The sequence below is a fragment of the Zingiber officinale genome, chromosome 1B, assembly GCF_018446385.1.
Source record: "Zingiber officinale cultivar Zhangliang chromosome 1B, Zo_v1.1, whole genome shotgun sequence".
Classification (NCBI taxonomy): domain Eukaryota; kingdom Viridiplantae; phylum Streptophyta; class Magnoliopsida; order Zingiberales; family Zingiberaceae; genus Zingiber; species Zingiber officinale.
Genome location: NC_055986.1, coordinates 4,333,777 through 4,354,158, shown reverse-complemented (window position 1 = coordinate 4,354,158; position 20,382 = coordinate 4,333,777). Strand labels below are relative to the sequence as shown.

Genomic DNA, 20,382 nt, shown 5'->3' with positions numbered 1-20,382 from the left:
TCTAACTGCTTCAGGCTTTTGCTACGACTCTGCTACAAAGCTACTATACCCGACGACTATTCTGAGGACTTTTGATCACGGCCAGTAGACCAACAATGACACACGAGAGCTCTCATTTCAATCCTTAAGTGTCGGTAACGAATTTTGTTTGTGTACTTAATTTCTGCAAAAGGACAAGTGCAGTGTGTTGCACTTATTCTAATCCTTTTTGTACTTGATTCCCTCTTCCAGAGGTACCGGAAGAGGTTTTTAGTGGATTACCCATCGGTAGGTTCGCGGGACCTAGGTCATGAAGTAGGAGTCGTCAAAGGCACCAAACCAAGTAAATCGACTATGTTTTTTTGTGGTTTTTGTTTTTGATTTTTTATTTACTTTTCACTGCGTTCGCACTCTCGATTTTAAAAATGATATAACAAGTTTTTAAAAACCGTGTGATTCACCCCCCTCCCCCCTTCACGTGCGTATCGATCCAACAAACTCAACTTTGGTGAAGTTGATATTTTGGGATATTTTCAAGGTATTGCTACACCTTGAAAATGAAGGATTTATATTTACTCTTTGGAAGAGTAAAATATGTTAAAATTTAAAGAGTTTGACTTAATTAAATTAGCATAATTAGGTTAGAAGTCAAAAAAAAAATATCAAATTGGGATTTTGACAATTTCATTGGGAGATAGAGAGACTAAGGATTATTTTTAAATTTAGCAATTAGTTATTGATACTTAGATAGATAGTCTAAGTATTTCCTTTATGCTAAAATTATCATGGTTGTGTGCTTATCATATGCCATGACATCATATTTAGTATTCATATATGTTTATGAAAAATATCATATGTCATATCATAATACATCATTATTCATGATAGTTTTTCTTTTAGAAAAAAATATTTGATGTATGTCATAATCATTTTCATATATTATTTTAATTTCCTTGTAATTAAGGACAATGACATCAATTGACATCCCAGGTTGGATGATCAAAGTTTAAATGTCTAGATAGATATGCATGATCCCTTAGTTTTAGAGAAAATCCATTATACATCTCATAAGAAGACGACCTCCATCTTCATCATCTCATACATGATGTCCTATAAGCCTCCTCCTTCAAACTTTGGAGGTGATATCAAGTCGGTCATCTTCTTGCTTCCTCGGAGATTAGTCCGAAGGAGAGCATCCTCGCTCTGATACCACTTGTAGGGCGATCTTGTATGCCCGGCTAGAAGGTGGGTTGAATTGCTATGCTCCCAATTCTATCGCTTCCTAGATATTCGTTAATGCGCAAGCGGAAATACAATAACAAATACAAATAACACTAAAGACTAAGAAAGAATAAGCAAACAAACCGACACACCAATTTACATGGTTCGGAGATAAAGCTCCTACTCCACGGCTGTCCGTAAGGTTGACGATCTCTATCCGTCGGTGGATTACTCCCCGGAAGACCTCTGGCTAGCTCATGTATCTCCTTGTGGGTGGAGAAACCTCACCACAACTCTCACAATAACTCTTGAGAAACTAGGGCACTGGTAGACTACTAATAAGCGTTAACCACCTCTATTTCATCAACCTTAACCAAGCTTCTAAGCCTTGGTTATATAGGCCACAGGTTGGAAAACCTCGCCTACCAGTCGACTGGTGAAAGTGTCAATCGACTGCCCTCTGTAGAGATTCGACCATTACAACCCAACAACTCGATACCAGTCGACTGATGAAAGTATCAGTCGACTGCTCCACACTGGCTGAGTGAACAGAGACATTCTGTTCGCTCCCTAGTTGACTGCCCAGTCGACCGCACCAGTCGACTGATGAAACCACCAGTCGACTGGTAGCCGAGTACAATCTTTCAGCACTCAGACCCTCACCCTTACGACTCACTTGACGCTTCTTTGCAGTTTTGACCTCTTGCCTTCAAGCCTACTTCCTTTGTATTTCGTCCCTTGGATGCATCCAAGCCCGCGGCTCGTCCCCAATGTCATTTTTTGCATATGTCTCGAAGTCGCTTCCCTCGGCTCTTATCCTTGATACCTTGTCCACGGTCCCTCGGATGCTCCATCCTTCACCGGATCCAAAGCCATTAACCTGAGTCATATGTGTATCCTGCAAACCTGCACAACTCAAATACACATATCAAATACAAGGATGAATATAACTTAAATCCTTTACCCAAATACCAAAACACATGGTCACATGGACCATTGTGATTGCTCCAACAAGAAGGATGAACAAAACTTAAGATGTTAATTTAATACATTTTTTTGAGTTTAAGTTTCATCTTAATAATAGATTATGAGAGGTACAATCATTGGGAAAGCTAGTATACAAGTCATCTGTATTTAGCCCAAGGAACCTAGTTAGAAATTATGTTTTGAAAAACATTTCAAAATTATTTTGGAAAACTTTGGCGAAGTATATATTTTGGTAGAAGTCACCATTGATTAGTTGGACACAAAATATAGTGAAGCATTGGAGTTTTTCAATGATTTCCAAGTTTGTCCCAATCTTAGAAAATAGGGGTTATTTTAATAGAAAATTATTTTTCCCTAAAAGTATATACCATAAATAATGTCTATGTAAAATTTTTTTTATTTTTGAAAAATCATAGAATTATTTAGAAATTTAAGAATTTTGATCAAAAATCAAAATCAGAAAAATTCGGTAACACCGATTGATTTACCCAAGCATAAATCAATTGGTGAATCAATTATAGGACATTTTCCATGAGCACAGAGGCTAGCGGAATCGATCAAGTGATCGATTAGTCTAGAGCTTAATTGATCAGGTAATTGATTAAGGTCATTTCCGCGAGCACAGAGGCTCACGGAATCTATTAGCCGATCAATTGAAGGGTTGTAATCGATTGAAATCCAACTTCAATCGATTAAGAGATACCTGAATCGATTGGTAGCTGAAACCAATCGATTAAGAAGTTTAAGTTTGGCTAAAATGGTCTGATTTCAGTTCATTAAATCTAATTTAGTTGTGTTAACTATTCATAACCCTATCAAATGCATTTATAAGTGTTCAAGGGCAGATGTCTTGATGATAACAAGAAAGGAATGGTTAAAGAAGACAACTTGAAGTTTAAAAGGATGTTTAGTTTTAAAGTTGAATTTTGAACCTCAAAACTTTAAATTTTGGGTTTCTTAAAGGTTTAGAAATTTTAGATCATTGTTGGTGCAATCATAGAAGCTTGGAATATGTTTTGAAGGTGAGTTTCTCCTTAAAAGACATGATTTTAATTTTTTAGATAAGGAAACAATGGAAGGTTAGGAACCTTTATTGTTATGAGTACTCAAGGATGAGCATTGGAAACAATGGAAAAATAGAAATCTTCATTGTAGATGCATGGATGCTCCAGGGTGAGCATGCATGTGATATATGCTCAAGGGTGAGCACAGGATATAATGAAAAGTATGTGACTTTCATTGTATTCCTTAGAAAAAAGTAACACTTAAAGAGAAGAGTTTTTGATGTGTGTCAAAGGGTAAGAAAATATATGTTTAAGTTAGAAATCCACATTCATGCCTCGAGCATGGGATGAAGTTGAAGTTGGGCTAATATGGATTAGCCTAACTTAAACATATTATCAAATATCAAAAAGGAGGAGATTATTGGTACAATCATCGTCGGATCAAGGTTGACTAGTTTAACTAAACTCGAGCGGAGTCGAGCTTGAGTTTCTATATTTGAACAATATATTGTGGACAACATGTTGTTGGAAAATGTGTGAGAAAGGTCAAGGAGGACCAGAACTTGACTTGACTAGTAAAGTTGTAGCCGAAGGTTAGACAAAGGAAAGTCAAAGTGGGTCAAGTAGGATCCCATGTTGGCAAGGGCAAGACCAATAGAATGGTTGGCAGAAGAAGAAAAACTAAGTGGATCAATGTTGACCAGACACTTGGTGTGAAAAGTCTTGGTGAGTGAAGTCGAACAGTGAGGAAAGCTTTGGTGAGTGAAGTCAGATATTTGAAGTCAGACAGTTGGAAAGTCCTAGTGAGTAAAGCTAGACAGTAAGGAAACCCTAATGAGTAAAGTGTTAGGATCCTTCGTACGGCTAGAGAGGGGGGTGTGAATAGCCGACCCCAAAACGCTCGCGTTTCTTTCTACAAACTAGGGTTAGCGCAGCGGAAAATACAACAAAGCAACGAAAGAGAAGAAAACCAAACCTTAACACAAGGATGTAACGAGGTTCGGAGATTAGGGCTCCTACTCCTCGGCGTGTCCGTAAGGTGGAAGAGCCCTGTCAATCCGTCGGTGGATGAATCCCCGGAAACCCGGCTAATAAATACTCCTTATGGGTGGAGAAACCTCGCCACAGTCTTTTGCAACAGCAAACAAAGGAGTACAACAATAGAGACAACAAACAAGAACAACAGAAATTGTAAAACACTTGCTTGCCTCTTGTTGTCGACTGGAACCTTGATGAAGCGCAGACTTCTCGGATCCAGCAGCCTAGAACACCGAAACTCACGCAGAGCTTGATGAGAGCTCAGAAAGCTCAAGAGCACACCAGCTGCTCAGCAGAAGAGAAGAGGAAGAAGTTAAAATGCAGCAGCAGCTCTCGACCCCTTTATACCGCGAAGAAGACAATGAAAAACTAGCCGTTGCGTCGCACGGCTAGAACTCGATCGGTCCGCAGACCGACGCCCAGGCGCATGAAGCTTTGTTACCCGATCGGTCCCCGCACCGATCGGTGTCGCGATCGAAGCCCCGATCGATCCATAGACCGATCAGCTTATGCCGGATCGGTCTTCCGACCGATCAGGCCATGGGTGGACCGACCGATCCACGGCTTTCTTCGCGAGGTTGCGTTGCCACGATCGGTCTCGGTCAGATTCAGACATAATTGAGCACGCCCGATCGGTCACCGGACCGATCAGCGAGCTAGATACTGGATCGGTCACCGGACCGATCCAAACTTCTCGACCCTAGACCTAAGGCTTCCACACCAACATTGGTCAACCTTGACTGTTGGTACATCATTCTAGCATCCGGTCACTCCCTTGACCTGCTAGCACTTCCCGCTAATTGTCCGGTCAATCCTTTTGACCCACTTAGACTTCTCCACACCAGATGTCCGATCACCCTTGATCCATCTGGATTTTTCCCTTGCCCGGCTTCACTCACCAGGACTTTCCACACTGCCTAACATCCCAGTTAGGACTTTCTCACTGCCTGGCTTCACTCACCAGGACTTTCCAACTGCCTAACATCCCAGTTAGGACTTTCTCACTGCCTGGCTTCACTCACCAGGACTTTCCAACTGCCTAACATCCCAGTTAGGACTTTCCCATTACCTAACATCCCAGTTAGGACTTTTCCGTGCCAAGTCTCCATACTTGGACTTTTCGCGTGCCAAGCTCCCTGCTTGGACTTTTCCAGTGCCAAGTCTCCATACTTGGACTTTTCCAGTGCCAAGCTCCCTGCTTGGACTTTTCCGTTGCCAAGTCTCCATACTTGGACTTTTTCCCGAATCAGGTCAACCAGGTCAACCTTGACCTACGGTTGCACCAATAATCTTCCAAACATCTATTCTTGTCCCATATCAAGAATACAACTCTTCCACGAGTGTCAAACATCAAAATACAACTCAACTAGGTCAACCTTGACCTAAGGTTGCACCAACAATCTTCCTAAGTCAAACATCAAAATACAACTCGAGTCAGGTCAACTCGAGTCAGGTCAACCAGGTCAACCTTAACCTAAGGTTGCACCAACAATCTCCCCCTTTTTGATGTTTGACAAAACCCATAATCAAGTTAGGTTAACCCGATAACCTAACTTAGGTTTTCCAACCATCTTCCAATGTCCAATGTTCTTTCCTTGAACATTCTCTAGACATTCTCCCCTTAGGTTAACCCGATAACCTAACTTGGGTTCTCCAATAATTCTCCCCCTTTTTGACACACATCAAAAAGAATTCCAATGTTCTTCCTCGAACATTCCTTGACATTCTTCCCCTAGCTTAGGTTAACCCGATAACCTAACTTGGGTTCTCCAATAATTCTCCAATGAACACTCTCCCCTTTTTGACACACATCAAAAAGGAAAAAGAGGGTATCAAGGTCAAGAGTTTCTTCCTAATGAAAGTCTCATACCTTTCATTGAAACTCTTAATTTCCCCCTTGATACTAAACTCAACAATCAACTTAGTGATAATCCCATATCACTAATCCTCAAAAGTCTTAAGGAGTAAAAACTCCCCCTAAAAGTCAACTCCCCCTTGACTAATAGGTAAAACTCTCCCTAAAGGTCAACTCCCCCTTGACCATTGCACCAACAATGTCTTGGAGTGTTTCAAACCTTTAGAAACCCGAAACTCAACTCCCACAGCTGAAATTTCAGACCACAGTAGAAATTCAGCAAGTTCAGCACACCTGATCGGTCACCGGACCGATCAGGACCCCTCTGGATCGGTCCCCAGACCGATCCAGACTTCCCTGGATCGGTCCAGTGACCGATCCAGCCTTGGATCAGGTGGTTTCTGATTTCTTCTCTCCCGAAATTCAGAAACTCACAACAAATTCCAGAAAATTTGAAAAATTATGAAATTTTGAGGATACATTCCTCATACCATATACTATCAAGGAAAAATAGTTTTCTATGAAAATAGTTTCCATTTTTCAATCTTGATACAAAGTTCAAAAACTTTGAAATAGTTCAAAGTTTAACTCAACTTTGTATCACAATGTTCAATGATGAATGCTATCACTAGGATGGCTTCATCAAGGTTTTTCAAATCAATTTCAAAATGATTTTAAACCTTTTAATTTAGGACCATAATCTTAGGGCTAAATGTACATGACTTGTACACAAGCTTTCCCTATGATCCTCAATCTCTTGAATTAGTCTCATCTAGGTACAAGAACTATGTACCTCGATCCTAACTCATGATCCTAATATCTCACACACATCTAAAGTGTATCAAACACATCCAAGTCAATTTTGATGTGAGATATGGGTTTAGGTTATCTTAGGCTAAGGTCTCATGCATTTTCTAAACACAAATTTGATCTCAATATCAAAATGTGTTTTTCATCCTTAAATCAATTCAATTGATTATTAATGCAAGAGATGATGACATGGCATAAAATGGTATCATAAATGAAAACATGTGCCAATGTCATGATGTCATGGCATAAAGTTTGAAACTTAAATAAACATGACATAAAAACTAGCCTAAGCATTATCATGACATTTCAAATGATAATAAAATAAATATGATGTCATGGCATGGCATATGGCAACCAATCATGGCAAGTTAGCACAAATAAAATACCTAAATTCCCTATCTAAGTATCCTTAGCCTTAGCTAACTTAAAATCTAACCCTAGGTTGCCCATATATCCCTAAGAGAAAATCAAAATCCCAATTATGGTATTTCTCTAGGTTTTCTTAAATTGTGCCAAATAAGATTAAAATCGATATTTTCCAAATATGGCACAATTTACTCTTCAAGGAGTAAATGATAATTCCTTTTCATTCTCAAAGGTTCACAAAACCTTGAAAATGCTCCTTGAGTGTCAATTTCCTCAAAGTTGGGTTAACTACCCTTCTTATTGGAGTTGACACTCTCTAACCCATTTATGGGGTAGAGAAGATGCTCCTAGGAACCCAATACCTATTTGAGTTCATTGGGTTCACTAAATATTCACTAGGGATGACTTCCCTAGCAACCCTCCTAATGACCCTCTTAGGCTTTGAAGCCTTGGTCATTTGGGCCTCATCAAGGTCAACTATAGGGGTGACTCCCCTTGTAACCTTGGTAATGGTCTTCCTAGCCCTAGGTTTTGTTCCATAATCGAATGGAACATTATGATAAGTGGGCTTGACCACTTGGGACTTAGGTTTGTGACTCAAACCTTTCTTGTCCTTGGACTTGGGTTTTTGACCCTTAGACCCTAGAGATGACTTCTCTAAATTCTTTAGGGTCTTTTCTAGAGTGTCAAGTCTTGACCTCAAGACTTGATTTTCTTTCTCTAAAACCTCAAGTTTTAATTTATCATTCTTTCTTGAGGTGTTCCTAGGCATATGTCTAGTTGATTTAGGATTCCTACCTAGGTTTTCCTTAACCTTAGAAGTGTTAATCCTAGGGTTAGCATTCCTAGTAGTATCCCTATCTAGGTTGACATGTTTAGCACCTAAGCACATGTGTTGATTTCTAGTGTTAACATGCTTATCATTATTGACTAATGCAATAAAATTACTAGCATGTATCCTACTAGAATTGCACGAATGAGCCTTAAATGTTACCTTAGGGTTTGCCTTAGCTCCCCCTATCAAAGTGCTCGGTCTCTTGTCCTTGTGAGATTGCCTCCCCCTCGGACATTGACTCCGATAATGTCCCCTTCGCTTGCATTGAAAGCACACCACGTGCTCTTTGCCTTTGCGTATCGGGACTCCGGCTTTCTTGACCTTTGGCGCCGGTGGAGTCTTCCTAACCCTCTTTGGACACTTACTCTTGTAGTGCCCAAATTCCCTACACTCAAAGCACATTATGTGTAATTTGCTTGAAATCACAGTGTTTGAGTTACCTAGGGTTGTGGATGTAGATGAGCTTTCTTTTTCATCCCTTCCGGAGGTAGATGCCTCTTCTTGCTCCGATCTTGAACAAGAGCTCTCCTCCTCTTCTTCCTTGGATGTTGAGTAGCCCTCAACTTCCAATTCGCTTCCTCCATGATGTGAGCTACTTGGCTCACTAGGCTCCTTTTCATGGAATTTTGCCAAATTGTTCCACAATTCCTTGGCGTTGTTGTACTTATCTATCTTGCACAAAACATTATTAGGCAAAGCAAATTCAATAATTTTTGTTACCTCGTCATTGATTTCGGATTGTCGGATTTGCTCTTTCGTCCACTCCTTCTTCTTGATAGGTTTTCCTTCCTCATCCATCGGAGGGGAAAACCCTTCTTGTACACAAAACCAATGTAACATATTAGTTCTAAGAAAATACATCATCCTTACCTTCCAATATGTGAAGTTGTCGTGAGACTCGTAGAAGGGTTGAATCGTGACATCTTCTCCATAGAGATCCATCTCTAGCTTGTGCTCCCCCGGGTGTTGATCCGTCGAAGAGCGGCCTCGCTCTGATACCACTTGTTAGGATCCTTCGTACGGCTAGAGAGGGGGGTGTGAATAGCCGACCCCAAAACGCTCGCGTTTCTTTCTACAAACTAGGGTTAGCGCAGCGGAAAATACAACAAAGAAACGAAAGAGAAGAAAACCAAACCTTAACACAAGGATGTAACGAGGTTCGGAGATTAGGGCTCCTACTCCTCGGCGTGTCCGTAAGGTGGACGAGCCCTGTCAATCCGTCGGTGGATGAATCCCCGGAAACCCGGCTAATAAATACTCCTTATGGGTGGAGAAACCTCGCCACAGTCTTTTGCAACAGCAAACAAAGGAGTACAACAATAGAGACAACAAACAAGAACAACAGAAATTGTAAAACACTTGCTTGCCTCTTGTTGTCGACTGGAACCTTGATGAAGCAACAGCTTCTCAGATCCAGCAGCTAGAACACCGGCAGGAAACTCACGCAGAGCATCAGCGAATGAGCTCAGCAAAGCTCAGCTCAGTAGCAGAAGAGAAGAGGAAGAAGTTAAAATGCAGCAGCCTCCCCTTTATACCGCGAAGAAGAAAAACTGGCCGTTGCGCAACTAGAACCCCGATCGCATCGACCGCCCAGCGCATGAAGCTTTTGTTACCGATCGGTCCCCGGACCGATCAGGTGTCGCGATCGAAGCCCGATCGATCCACGGACCGATCAGGCTTATGCCTGATCGGTCTTCCGACCGATCAGGCCATGCGTGGATCGGCCAGACCGATCCACGCTTTCTCGCGAGGTTGCGTTGCCACCGACGGTCTCGGGCATCGATCAGATTACAATCGATGAGCCATCGATTCGATTCGATCGGTCACCGACCGATCAGGGAAAACGCAGTATCACTGGATCGGTCACCAGACCGATCCAAACTTCTCAGCCCTAGACCTAAGGCTTCCACACCAACATTCGGTCAACCTTGACCTGTTGGTACATCATTCCTAGCATCCGGTCACTCCCTTGACCTGCTAGCACTTCCCGCTAATTGTCCGGTCAATCCTTTTGACCCACTTAGACTTCTCCACACCAGATGTCCGATCACCCTTGATCCATCTGGATTTTTCCCTTGCCCGGCTTCACTCACCGGACTTTCCACACTGCCTAACATCCCAGTTAGGACTTTCTCACTGCCTGGCTTCACTCACCAGGACTTTCCAACTGCCTAACATCCCAGTTAGGACTTTCTCACTGCCTGGCTTCACTCACCAGGACTTTCCAACTGCCTAACATCCCAGTTAGGACTTTCTCCGGCTTCACTCACCAGGACTTTCCAACTGCCTAACATCCCAGTTAGGACTTTCCCATTGCCTAACATCCCAGTTAGGACTTTTCCGTGCCAAGTCTCCATACTTGGACTTTTCCAGTGCCAAGTCTCCATACTTGGACTTTTCGCGTGCCAAGCTCCCTGCTTGGACTTTTCCAGTGCCAAGTCTCCATACTTGGACTTTTCCAGTGCCAAGCTCCCTGCTTGGACTTTTCCGTTGCCAAGTCTCCATACTTGGACTTTTTCCCGAATCAGGTCAACCAGGTCAACCTTGACCTACGGTTGCACCAATAATCTCCCAAACATCTATTCTTGTCCCATATCAAGAATACAACTCTTCCACGAGTGTCAAACATCAAAATACAACTCAACTAGGTCAACCTTGACCTAAGGTTGCACCAACAATCTTCCTAAGTCAAACATCAAAATACAACTCGAGTCAGGTCAACTCGAGTCAGGTCAACCTTGACCTAAGGTTGCACCAACATAAAGCCGGGTGGGAAAAGTCTTGATGAGTGAAGTCATACATTGGAAAATCCAGGTGGGTCAAAGGTTGACTGGACACCTGGTGTTTGGAAGTCCAAGTGGGTCATGGAGGACCAGATATTTGTCACAAGGAGAAAAGTTTAAGTGAGTCAAAGGATTTATCAGACACTTGATGGAGAAGTCCCAATAGGTCATAGTTGATCAAAAGTTAAGCAAGGGAACCCTAGACTCAATTGAGTGAGTTAGGGTTAGAGTAATCGATTGGGTAATTGATTGGCACAAGTGTTAATCGATCAATTGATCATCAATGGATCAATTGGAAGTGCCATCGCGAAGAGGGGCGGTGAATCAATCGAGTAATCGATTATCAATTAGGAGATTGTCGCGAGCAAACAAAAGGGGTTCCCAATCAATCAGTGATGGATTGGGTTGTGTCAATCGATCATTTGATCTATTGGGAGGAGAAAATCGTGACAAATAGGAGCTTCTTGATCAATTGGTTAATCTATCAAGAAGAGTTTTTCGCAAAGCACAGTAGCTTTCTTGTGAGAGCATAAAGACGATCTGGATAGATTGGGTGATCGATCCAAAAGCACATAATATATCCATCAGGTGATTGATTGGGAGAAAGGAAAAAAAAGAGTTATTGTGAAGTTTGGATGGCTAGATGCCCTCGAATCTGACGTGACAATCAATTGGGGATAAGACCAATTGATTGGGAACCCTAGATCGGGAGGTATAAAGACGTTTGTAAAGATTCAAACATAAGTTGTTCTTCTTTACACTCTTTGCCGGTTCTTGGAAGATTCAAGACGAAATGTTGTTGCATTTTCGAGTCTACAAGAGGCAATTCTAAGCAACAAGAAAGCGCAAAAAGAAAAATTCAAGTAACATTGTGTATTCATTGTATTTACTTTTATTTCTTGTTGTAATTTTATGTTCTTGTGAGAACAAGTGTACAAGGCTTCTCCGTCTCTGGATTATTTCCGAGAATGAGTGAAATAATAGTGGATGAGATAGTGAGGAGAGTGAACCCTTGGATTAATCACCTCAAGGAGGTGGATACCAAGTAAAATCAAGGGTGTTAGCATTGTGGAGTCTTCGCTTTGATTATCCGCTGTAAATCATCATTAAGTAGCGAGTGGAGCTAATCACCCTCCCTCTCTAGCTCCCCGGAGTATCCTGACACTTATATCCTTAGAAATTCACAGGACCTTAAATGGTTGCAATATGAGGTATCTAGGTTCATTAGTGAGTTTCGATCAAAATTCACTAATGGACTTAAAGACCTCTTATTGTAACTATTTTAAGTCTTGTGAATTTCTGATATTGTATGGAGTCTAGTAGTATCTTCTATTACTTATTTCAGTTTCTCTGAAAGTGCTAAAATATTAAAAAAAATCAACTAGATTCTAAATGTTGTGGGTCTGATATAATTTATATATTAGGCCATGTTATATATATGTAAAAAAAAAAAAAAAAAAAAAAAAAAAAAAAGGTTACATGTACGGAAGAGAGATAAGAAAAGAGGAAAAAAATAAGTAAAAATAAGAGGAAAAGATAAAGTTAATTTTTTAGGAAGGGTAAAACGGAAACAGTACATAATTGAGTATATCTTTTGATAAATATCAAAATAATATGTATCTTTTAGTCAATTCAAAAACTTACATGTACCATTTATAAAAACAAAATAGATTGAATTATCTCAATTAAACCCATTTATTCATTGATAAATAGAAAATAGCAACCCGGCAATGGGACAGTGGCAAAGTGCTTAGCGGATTGCTAAGTCCTGGTAGTTTAAATCTTAATTACGGTACATTATAGTGTATTTTTCTTGAATAAAAAATTGGATAAATTTTAATGATCAAAATTTGATTGATCAGAATTTGAATATAAAGTATTATTACATATAATCTTAATTAATCCATGTCAATTAAAAAATAAGCATAAAAGATTCTTAAAAAAATTTAGAACCTAAGCAAGGAGCCACGCATTGACAGATTTGCCTGGGGAAAAGTCAGGTCGTCCCTTCAAAATTAGTGGGATCGCAAAGGCACATGAAAAACTAAATAATAAATAATAAATAGAATATAGCCCGACGGCGTTGAAAACAAATTTGCCAGACACTTGGTATGAAAAGTTCCGGTGAGTGAAGTCAAACAGTGAGGAAAGCTTTGGTGAGTGAAGTCAGACAGTTGAAGCTAGACAGTTGGAAAATCCTACTGAGTAAAACTAGGCAGTAAGGAAACCCTGGTGAATAAAGGTAGGTGGGAAAAGTCTTGATGAGTGAAGTCATATATTGAAAAATCTAGGTAAGTCAAAGATTGACTGGATATCTGCTGTTTGGAAGTCCAAGTGGATCATGGAGGACCAGACACTTAGCACAAGGAGAAAAGTTCAAGTGACTCAAAAGATTGACCGGATATTTGATGGAGAAGTCCTAATAAGTCATAATTGATCAGAAGTTAGGCAAGGGAACTCTAGACTCAATTGAGTGACTTAGGGTTAGAGTAATTGATTGGATAATTGATTGGCACAAGTGTCAATCGATCAATTGATCATCAATGGATCAATTGGAAGTGTCATCGTAAAGAGGAGCGGTGAATCAATCGAGTAATCGATTATCAATTGGGAGATTGTCGCGAGTAAACAGAAGGGGTTCCCAATCGATCATTGATGGATTGGGACGTGCCAATCGATCATTGATGGATTGGGACGTGCCAATCGATCATTTGATCGATTGGGAGGAGAAAATCGTGACAAATAGGAGCTTCTTGATCAATTGGTTCATCTACCAAGAGGAGTTTTTCGCAAAACACAATAGCTTCCTTGTGAGAGCATAGAGGTAATCTGGATAGATTGAGTGATCAATCCAAAAGCATGTAATATATCCATCAGGTGATCGATTGGGAGAAAGGAAAAAAAAAATCCATTGCGAAGTGTGGATGGCTAGATGCGCTCGGATTTGACATGACAATCAATTGAGGGTAAGGCCAATTGATTGGGAACCCTAGATTGAGAGGTATAAGGCGTTTGTAAAGATTCAAACACAAGTTGTTCTTCTTTACACTCTTTGTCTGTTCTTGGAAGATTCAAGACGAAGTGTTGCTGTATTTCTGAGTCTACAAGAGGCAATTCTAAGCAATAAGAAAGCACAAAAAGAAAGATTCGAGTAACATTGTGTATTCATTGTATTTACTTTCATTTCTTGTTGTATTTGTGTGTTCTTGTGAGAACAAGTGTACGAGGCTTCTCCGTCTCCGGATTATTTCCAATAATGAGTAAAATAATAGTGGATGAGATAGTGAGGAGAGTGGACCCTTGGATTAATCATCTCAAGAAGGTGGATACCAAGAAAAATCAAGGGCGTTAGTATTATGGAGTCTTCGCTTTGATTATCCACTGTAAATCATCATTAAGTAGCGAGTGGAGCTAATCACCCTCCCCCTCTAGCTCCTCGGAGTGTCTTGACACTTACAACCTTAAAAATTCACAAGACCTGAAATGGTTACAATATGAGGTCTCTAGTTCCATTAGTGAGTTTCGATCAAAATTCACTAATGGACTTAGAGACCTCATATTGTAACTATTTTAAGTCCTATGAATTTATGATATTGTACGGAGTCTAACAGTGCTTTCTATTACTTATTTCAGTTTCTTTGAAAGTGTTAAAATATTAATAAAAAAAATTCAACTAAATCTTAAACGTTATGGTCTGATATAATTTGCATATTAGGCCATGTTATATACGTAAAAAAAGAAAAGAAAAGAAAAGAGAGGTTACATGTACGGAAGAGAGATAAGAGAAGAGAAAAAAAAAAGTAAAGAAAAGAGAAAAAGAAAAAATTAATTTGTTAGGAAGGGTAAAATGGAAAGAGTACGTAATTGAGTATATCTTTTGATAAATATCAAAATAATATATATTTTTTAGTCAATTCAAAAACTTATATGTACCATTTATAAAATTAAAATAGATGGAGTTATCTCAATTAAACCCATTTATTCATTGATAAATAGAAAATAGCAATCCGGCAATGGGATAGTGGCAAAGTGCTTAGCGGGTTACTAAGTCCTTATAATTTAAATCTTAATTACGGTACATTATAGTATATTTTTTTAATAAAAATTTAGATAAATTTTAATGGTCAAAATTTGATCGGTGAGAATTTGAATATAAAGTATTTTATTATTACATATAATTTTAATTAATACATATCAATTAAAAAATAAATATAAAAGATTCTTAAAAAAATTTAGAACCTAAGCAAGGAGCCACGCATTGACAGATTTGCCTGGGGAAAAGTCGGGTCGTCCCTTCAAAATTAGTGGGATCGCAAAGGCACATGAAAAACTAGAAAATAAATAATAAATAGAATATAGCCCGGCGGCGTTGAAAACAAATTTGCCAGCTTGCTCGATGACGAGTGTAGTTGTCAAGTTAAAGACTCTTCCCCACTTGCCTTCGTGGAAGCAGCCTACTTTGTTGCACTTAAACGACTACAACGTGTGAACTATGATTGACAACACACGCCAAGTTGTTAGGTAGCCACTTGACTTAAGCCACAAAAAAAATTCAAAGGCTCTCCAAGTTTTTTTAAATCATCAAATTATTCTAAATCTAAATTGTTATTGAATTATCACTTGTTCAATAAAATGATTTATGGTTTTTATTTTACAAAATTAAGATTATATATATATATATATATTCGATATCTGAAACACTGCAACGCGTTAGGGAAGAAGTCAGTGAGACGTCGGCTTGAATAAAATAGAAGTCCACTTTCCAACGGAGCTTCTTCCTAATTCGCACATGAATCAGTCAATGATTTGCTTCACAAGGATTTATATTAATTTATAATTGGAATAAATATAATCTATTTAATTAATCTAATATCACATGTAACGCACTAATTGTTGTTAAATTGTCGAGGTGGCAATTAAGAGTAAGTATGATAAAATTCTTTTAATTTTTTAATCCATTATTCATTTCTTACTAATTTTGAAGGTGAATAAATTTAGAAAATACAGATGGTCACGAAGGGATCCAACTTCACCAATAGTTCGAATTCAGTAGGCATTCGAAAATGTCTAAAATTTGAATCTTCAACTCCATGAGAATGAGCCCCACTTGGTTTACCATGCTACTGTATCCAGGCGATAAAATTCTTCACCATTATTTAATTTGTTGGCTCGATGAGCAATAGAGTTGTCCTGGATACTCACAGTTTGATATCTAACTATAATGTATTTATAAGAATTTTTTCTTCAAATGAAATATACAATTACGAGATGTTGAGTTTCAAAATCATCCGTCGCAATACTTCCTGATTTATATAGATATTATTTGATTCAATAGTTTTTTCAATGAGCAATAGAGTTACAGTGTTAATAACAACAATTTTTTAGGTTGAATTTGTAAAGTTGGTAAAGAAGTAGTACTTTTGTCTTTTGACCCTTCCCCTTCTGTAATAAAATTGGGAGCTAAAATCGGGAGCTACAAGGCATTCCCCTCTCCGCCTCGTGTTCTTCTCTATTCTCCGATATCCATTCCTTCACTTTTTTTTTTCCCATCCTTCTCCGTCCCAGATCCGATCAGATCGCCGGGTTTTCTCGCTCCAGGAACCGATCTCATAGGCTGGGATCGAGCGGCGAGCGATCCGATCGGAGAACTTCGGTCCCCGCTCCCTCGATCTGCGCATCCCCGCGTAGATCCGGAGGCGATGAGCGGTAAGGCGGCGGCGGCGGCGATGTCGCCGGCGCTGGCGAACGGACGGTTCTTCACCGTCGGGCTCGTCACCGCGTGGTACTCCTCCAACATCGGAGTGCTCCTCCTCAACAAGTACCTGCTCAGCAACTATGGCTTCAAGTACCCGATCTTCCTCACCATGTGCCACATGACGGCCTGCTCCCTCCTCAGTTACGTCGCCATCGCGTGGCTCAAGATCGTGCCGATGCAGACCATACGGTCGCGCGTCCAGTTCCTCAAGATCGCCGCCCTCAGCCTTGTCTTCTGCGGCTCGGTGGTCAGCGGGAACGTGTCGCTCCGGTACCTTCCCGTCTCGTTCAACCAGGCCGTCGGCGCCACCACGCCTTTCTTCACCGCCATCTTCGCTTACCTTATGACCCTCCGGCGGGAGTCGTGGTTAACCTACATTACCCTCGTGCCCGTGGTTACTGGTGTCATTATCGCAAGCGGGGTGATTTTTTTGTTTCCTTGCTATCAGTTCAATTTTTTAAGCAAATCTATACGCATAAAGATGCACACAAGATATTTTGCATATACATGATGATAATTGTAATTCATCTGAGAAATGCCCACAGCCTCCAGGTATTATTGATTCATGCTTTTTTTGTAGATAACATGTCTGCTAGCAGATGCTTAAGATCTTACAAATCATTGCTCATATCAATTATGCACAAATCTGGCATGTGTCTCAGTTATAATTTAGATTTTGAATTTGATGCATAGGTCACCTCCTTGTTAGAGTGATTCAGTTTCAATTTCGAATGACCTATAGGCACTTGATAAGCTAATGGTTCATGGTTGATCGTTTCTTTGCCTTTTAGTTCATATTCTCTTCTTTTAGTTCCTTGATTTGGCTTCCTCTGATAAAATAGTTGTTACACTGTTGTCATCTGACTATTTCTCACATGGTTGACTAGTAGACTTGCACATATTGTTAGAATTGTTTGTTCTGGACCTACTATTTTGTCGTTGCATGACCATGTATTATTTGGTTGCTTACGTTTGGCTGTTCAAAGTTGACTGTCTCTGTGATTGGAAGGTGCTTTGTTACGCTTTGAATTTTATTCTGTATTCTAATAGGACTTTTAGGCGCAACAGTTATCTTAAACATGTGAGTGGATGTCAATGCTGACACTTATATTTTCAACGTTGTAGGGGGAGCCAAGCTTTCATTTGTTTGGTTTTATTATGTGTATTGGAGCTACTGCTGCTAGAGCACTTAAGTCGGTATTGCAGGGAATTTTGATGTCCTCTGAAGGGTGAGTGATCGATTCCCTTGAAAATTTAGAACAAAAAAAAGGGATATGTCCTTAACCATTTGCTTCTTCACTTGTTCAGGGAGAAGTTAAACTCTATGAATCTTCTTCTATATATGGCTCCAATCGCTGTTGTTTTTCTACTTCCTGCAACAATTATAATGGAGGAAAATGTGATTGGTATAACATTGGCACTTGCTAGACAAGACTTCAAGATTATATGGTATCTCTTGTTCAACTCTTCTTTGGCCTACTTTGTGAACTTGACCAATTTCTTGGTCACCAAACATACAAGTGCTTTGACCCTTCAGGTACGCTTTGTTTGAGTATTTTGGTGCTACTGTATTTCATACTCTTAGTTCATGAAAATTAAATTATTTATTCATATAATGTATTGTATTGCTAGAAAATTTTGTTTGATTAGAGTGGAATGTGCAAGGGCCTATGGGGTATAGGGGAGACTAAAGTTAGTCAATGCAATTAAAGTTGATTTGATCGGTTTCAACAAATTAGTATGTTATAGGGATTTGATATAGCCTTGTATAATCTGAAAGTGGAGACAATTTATGTAACGGAGTCCAAATATTTGGGACAACTCTAGGGTTATGATATTGATGATGATATATGTAAATCATCTCAAATTTTGAGACGGGTGACTTTCAATCAATTTTTATAGTTGCTACTTTAGTAAATCATATTTATGATGCTTTTTCTGTTATTGTTTACAAAAATTTTTTTGTTAGAATAGTGCCAATATAAGTAATCAAAGTAAATTAATTCAAATACCTACCAATTGGATCAGTCAAGAGAAGTTAATGTGGCAAATTTTATTGATTTACCCACTAAAACAAGATAATATTAATGTTTAAGCTATTTCTTTGGAGACTTCAAAAATTCAGATTGATTATTTTATTAGTTATAATTGATTCTGAGCTAATGAGCCAAACCTGCAAGCTAAAGAATTGAGTAATCACCTGAAATCTAACAATACACATTTAGCTGAGATAGGAGACAAGTTTTGAGGTAGTATCAATGTCACAGAAATCCAATGTATTGCGAGGCAATAAGAGTGATTATATTGTATTTGTCTTAATGATGCATTTAGTTTTATTACAACCACCACAAATTATGTATTTGTCTGATTAGGCTGAAATGTAATCAGCATAGATTGAATAACCGTGATGCATCGTCACAACTATAATTTCAACAGGTTTCAGAGTTGCATAATAATGTTGTTTTTTTTTTTTTCTGTAAAGGTTCTCGGTAACGCAAAGGGAGCTGTCGCCGTGGTCATCTCAATCTTAATATTCAGGAACCCAGTCTCTGTTACAGGAATGGCTGGTTACTCGTTGACTGTAATTGGTGTAATTCTCTACAGCGAGTCGAAGAAGCGTAACAAGGGAAGTTAATCCCAGAAGCTACTAGCCTAAGTCACCAGTACTTATGCCCCATTACGTACTGGGTACCAATGGCCTCATAAACCGCCCTATCAACTTAGGGAATTAATATAATTGAAGTCTCTCTGTACCATTAGTTAGCCAAATAGTGTGCTCAGAGGAAGAGAATTTGTTTGTCAGATGCACCGTTTACACCTTACATTGAGTCGGTAAGCATCTGGGCCTTCATTATCTTGTTATACACCAACAATTATACAGTCTAAATTCTTTGTAAGAGTATTCCTCAGTCTATTATAAATTCCAATGCGATCGTACCTTCGATGTAAACTAAATTTGTTCTCCAATGTCGATCATATTGAATACCCCAGCTTTAATTTTTCATGTCACTTCCAACGCTGACTATTTTGTCTTTCATAATGAAGTTATTCCTTCGTGTCCTAGCATGCAATATCGAAATTTACGATTCAGCAAACAAAAAGATAAGGGAACTAGAGTTACAAGAGGTCGGAAACAGTGTTTAGTACTGCCTAGCTACCTGTTTATACCAGTTCATTCTTCAGATAAGCCAAGCTACGGAACCAAACTCGTTCCAGCATTGATCTCCGACACTCTCTAACGTCAGATCCTCACCGTCAATCTGCCATTGGAGCTGCGTCGGCATCTCAGCCTCCTCCCAGCTGCACTTGCCAGAGACACGGCTACCGTTCACCGGATAAGTAGTACCTTTCAGAACCGTTCTTGTAGTTTCTTCATTGAAATCTGGGAAGGGCGAAACCATTGACTGGATTTCTTCCTGGAAATCTGCAAAAGCGAAGGAGAGTTCATTCTGATCGTAAGTAGCAGACACCGGTGACTTAGTTTTGTTTGATTGATCTCGTGGTGGTCTCTTGTTGGAAGAAGAAGAAGAAGAAGAAGAGAAGAGGTGGTGTTTCTTGATCTTTCTGCAGCCACCTCCCACAGGGACGTTCCTGAATCCTGAGGGAGCCTCCTTGGTCCAGTACCTCCTGCAGACCTTGCAGAAGTACCTGGGCTGGGAGAGGCTGAAGCTGTTGTAGTAGCAGAATTTGGTGTTGGCGGACTCGCACCGGGTGCTTTTGTGGCATTGCTCCGGCGGTGATAGTCTCAT

The 20,382-nt window shown here is 39.7% G+C and overlaps 2 protein-coding genes across 2 annotated transcripts; one reads left to right on the top strand and one right to left on the bottom strand.

The window, feature by feature from the left end:
* The first annotated feature begins 16,343 nt into the window (after window positions 1–16,343).
* LOC122047516 (probable sugar phosphate/phosphate translocator At3g11320) lies at window positions 16,344–19,642 on the top strand. Its single transcript, XM_042608869.1, has 4 exons — window positions 16,344–17,054; window positions 17,759–17,862; window positions 17,942–18,170; window positions 19,116–19,642. Exons 1-4 carry the CDS (start codon window positions 16,578–16,580, stop codon window positions 19,266–19,268), a joined length of 963 nt encoding a protein of 320 aa, XP_042464803.1. The 5' UTR covers window positions 16,344–16,577; the 3' UTR covers window positions 19,269–19,642.
* Window positions 19,643–19,812: 170 nt separating this feature from the next.
* LOC122053202 (dof zinc finger protein DOF5.3-like) lies at window positions 19,813–20,382 on the bottom strand. The gene has a single exon (XM_042615528.1). It carries the CDS (start codon window positions 20,380–20,382, stop codon window positions 19,813–19,815), a length of 570 nt encoding a protein of 189 aa, XP_042471462.1.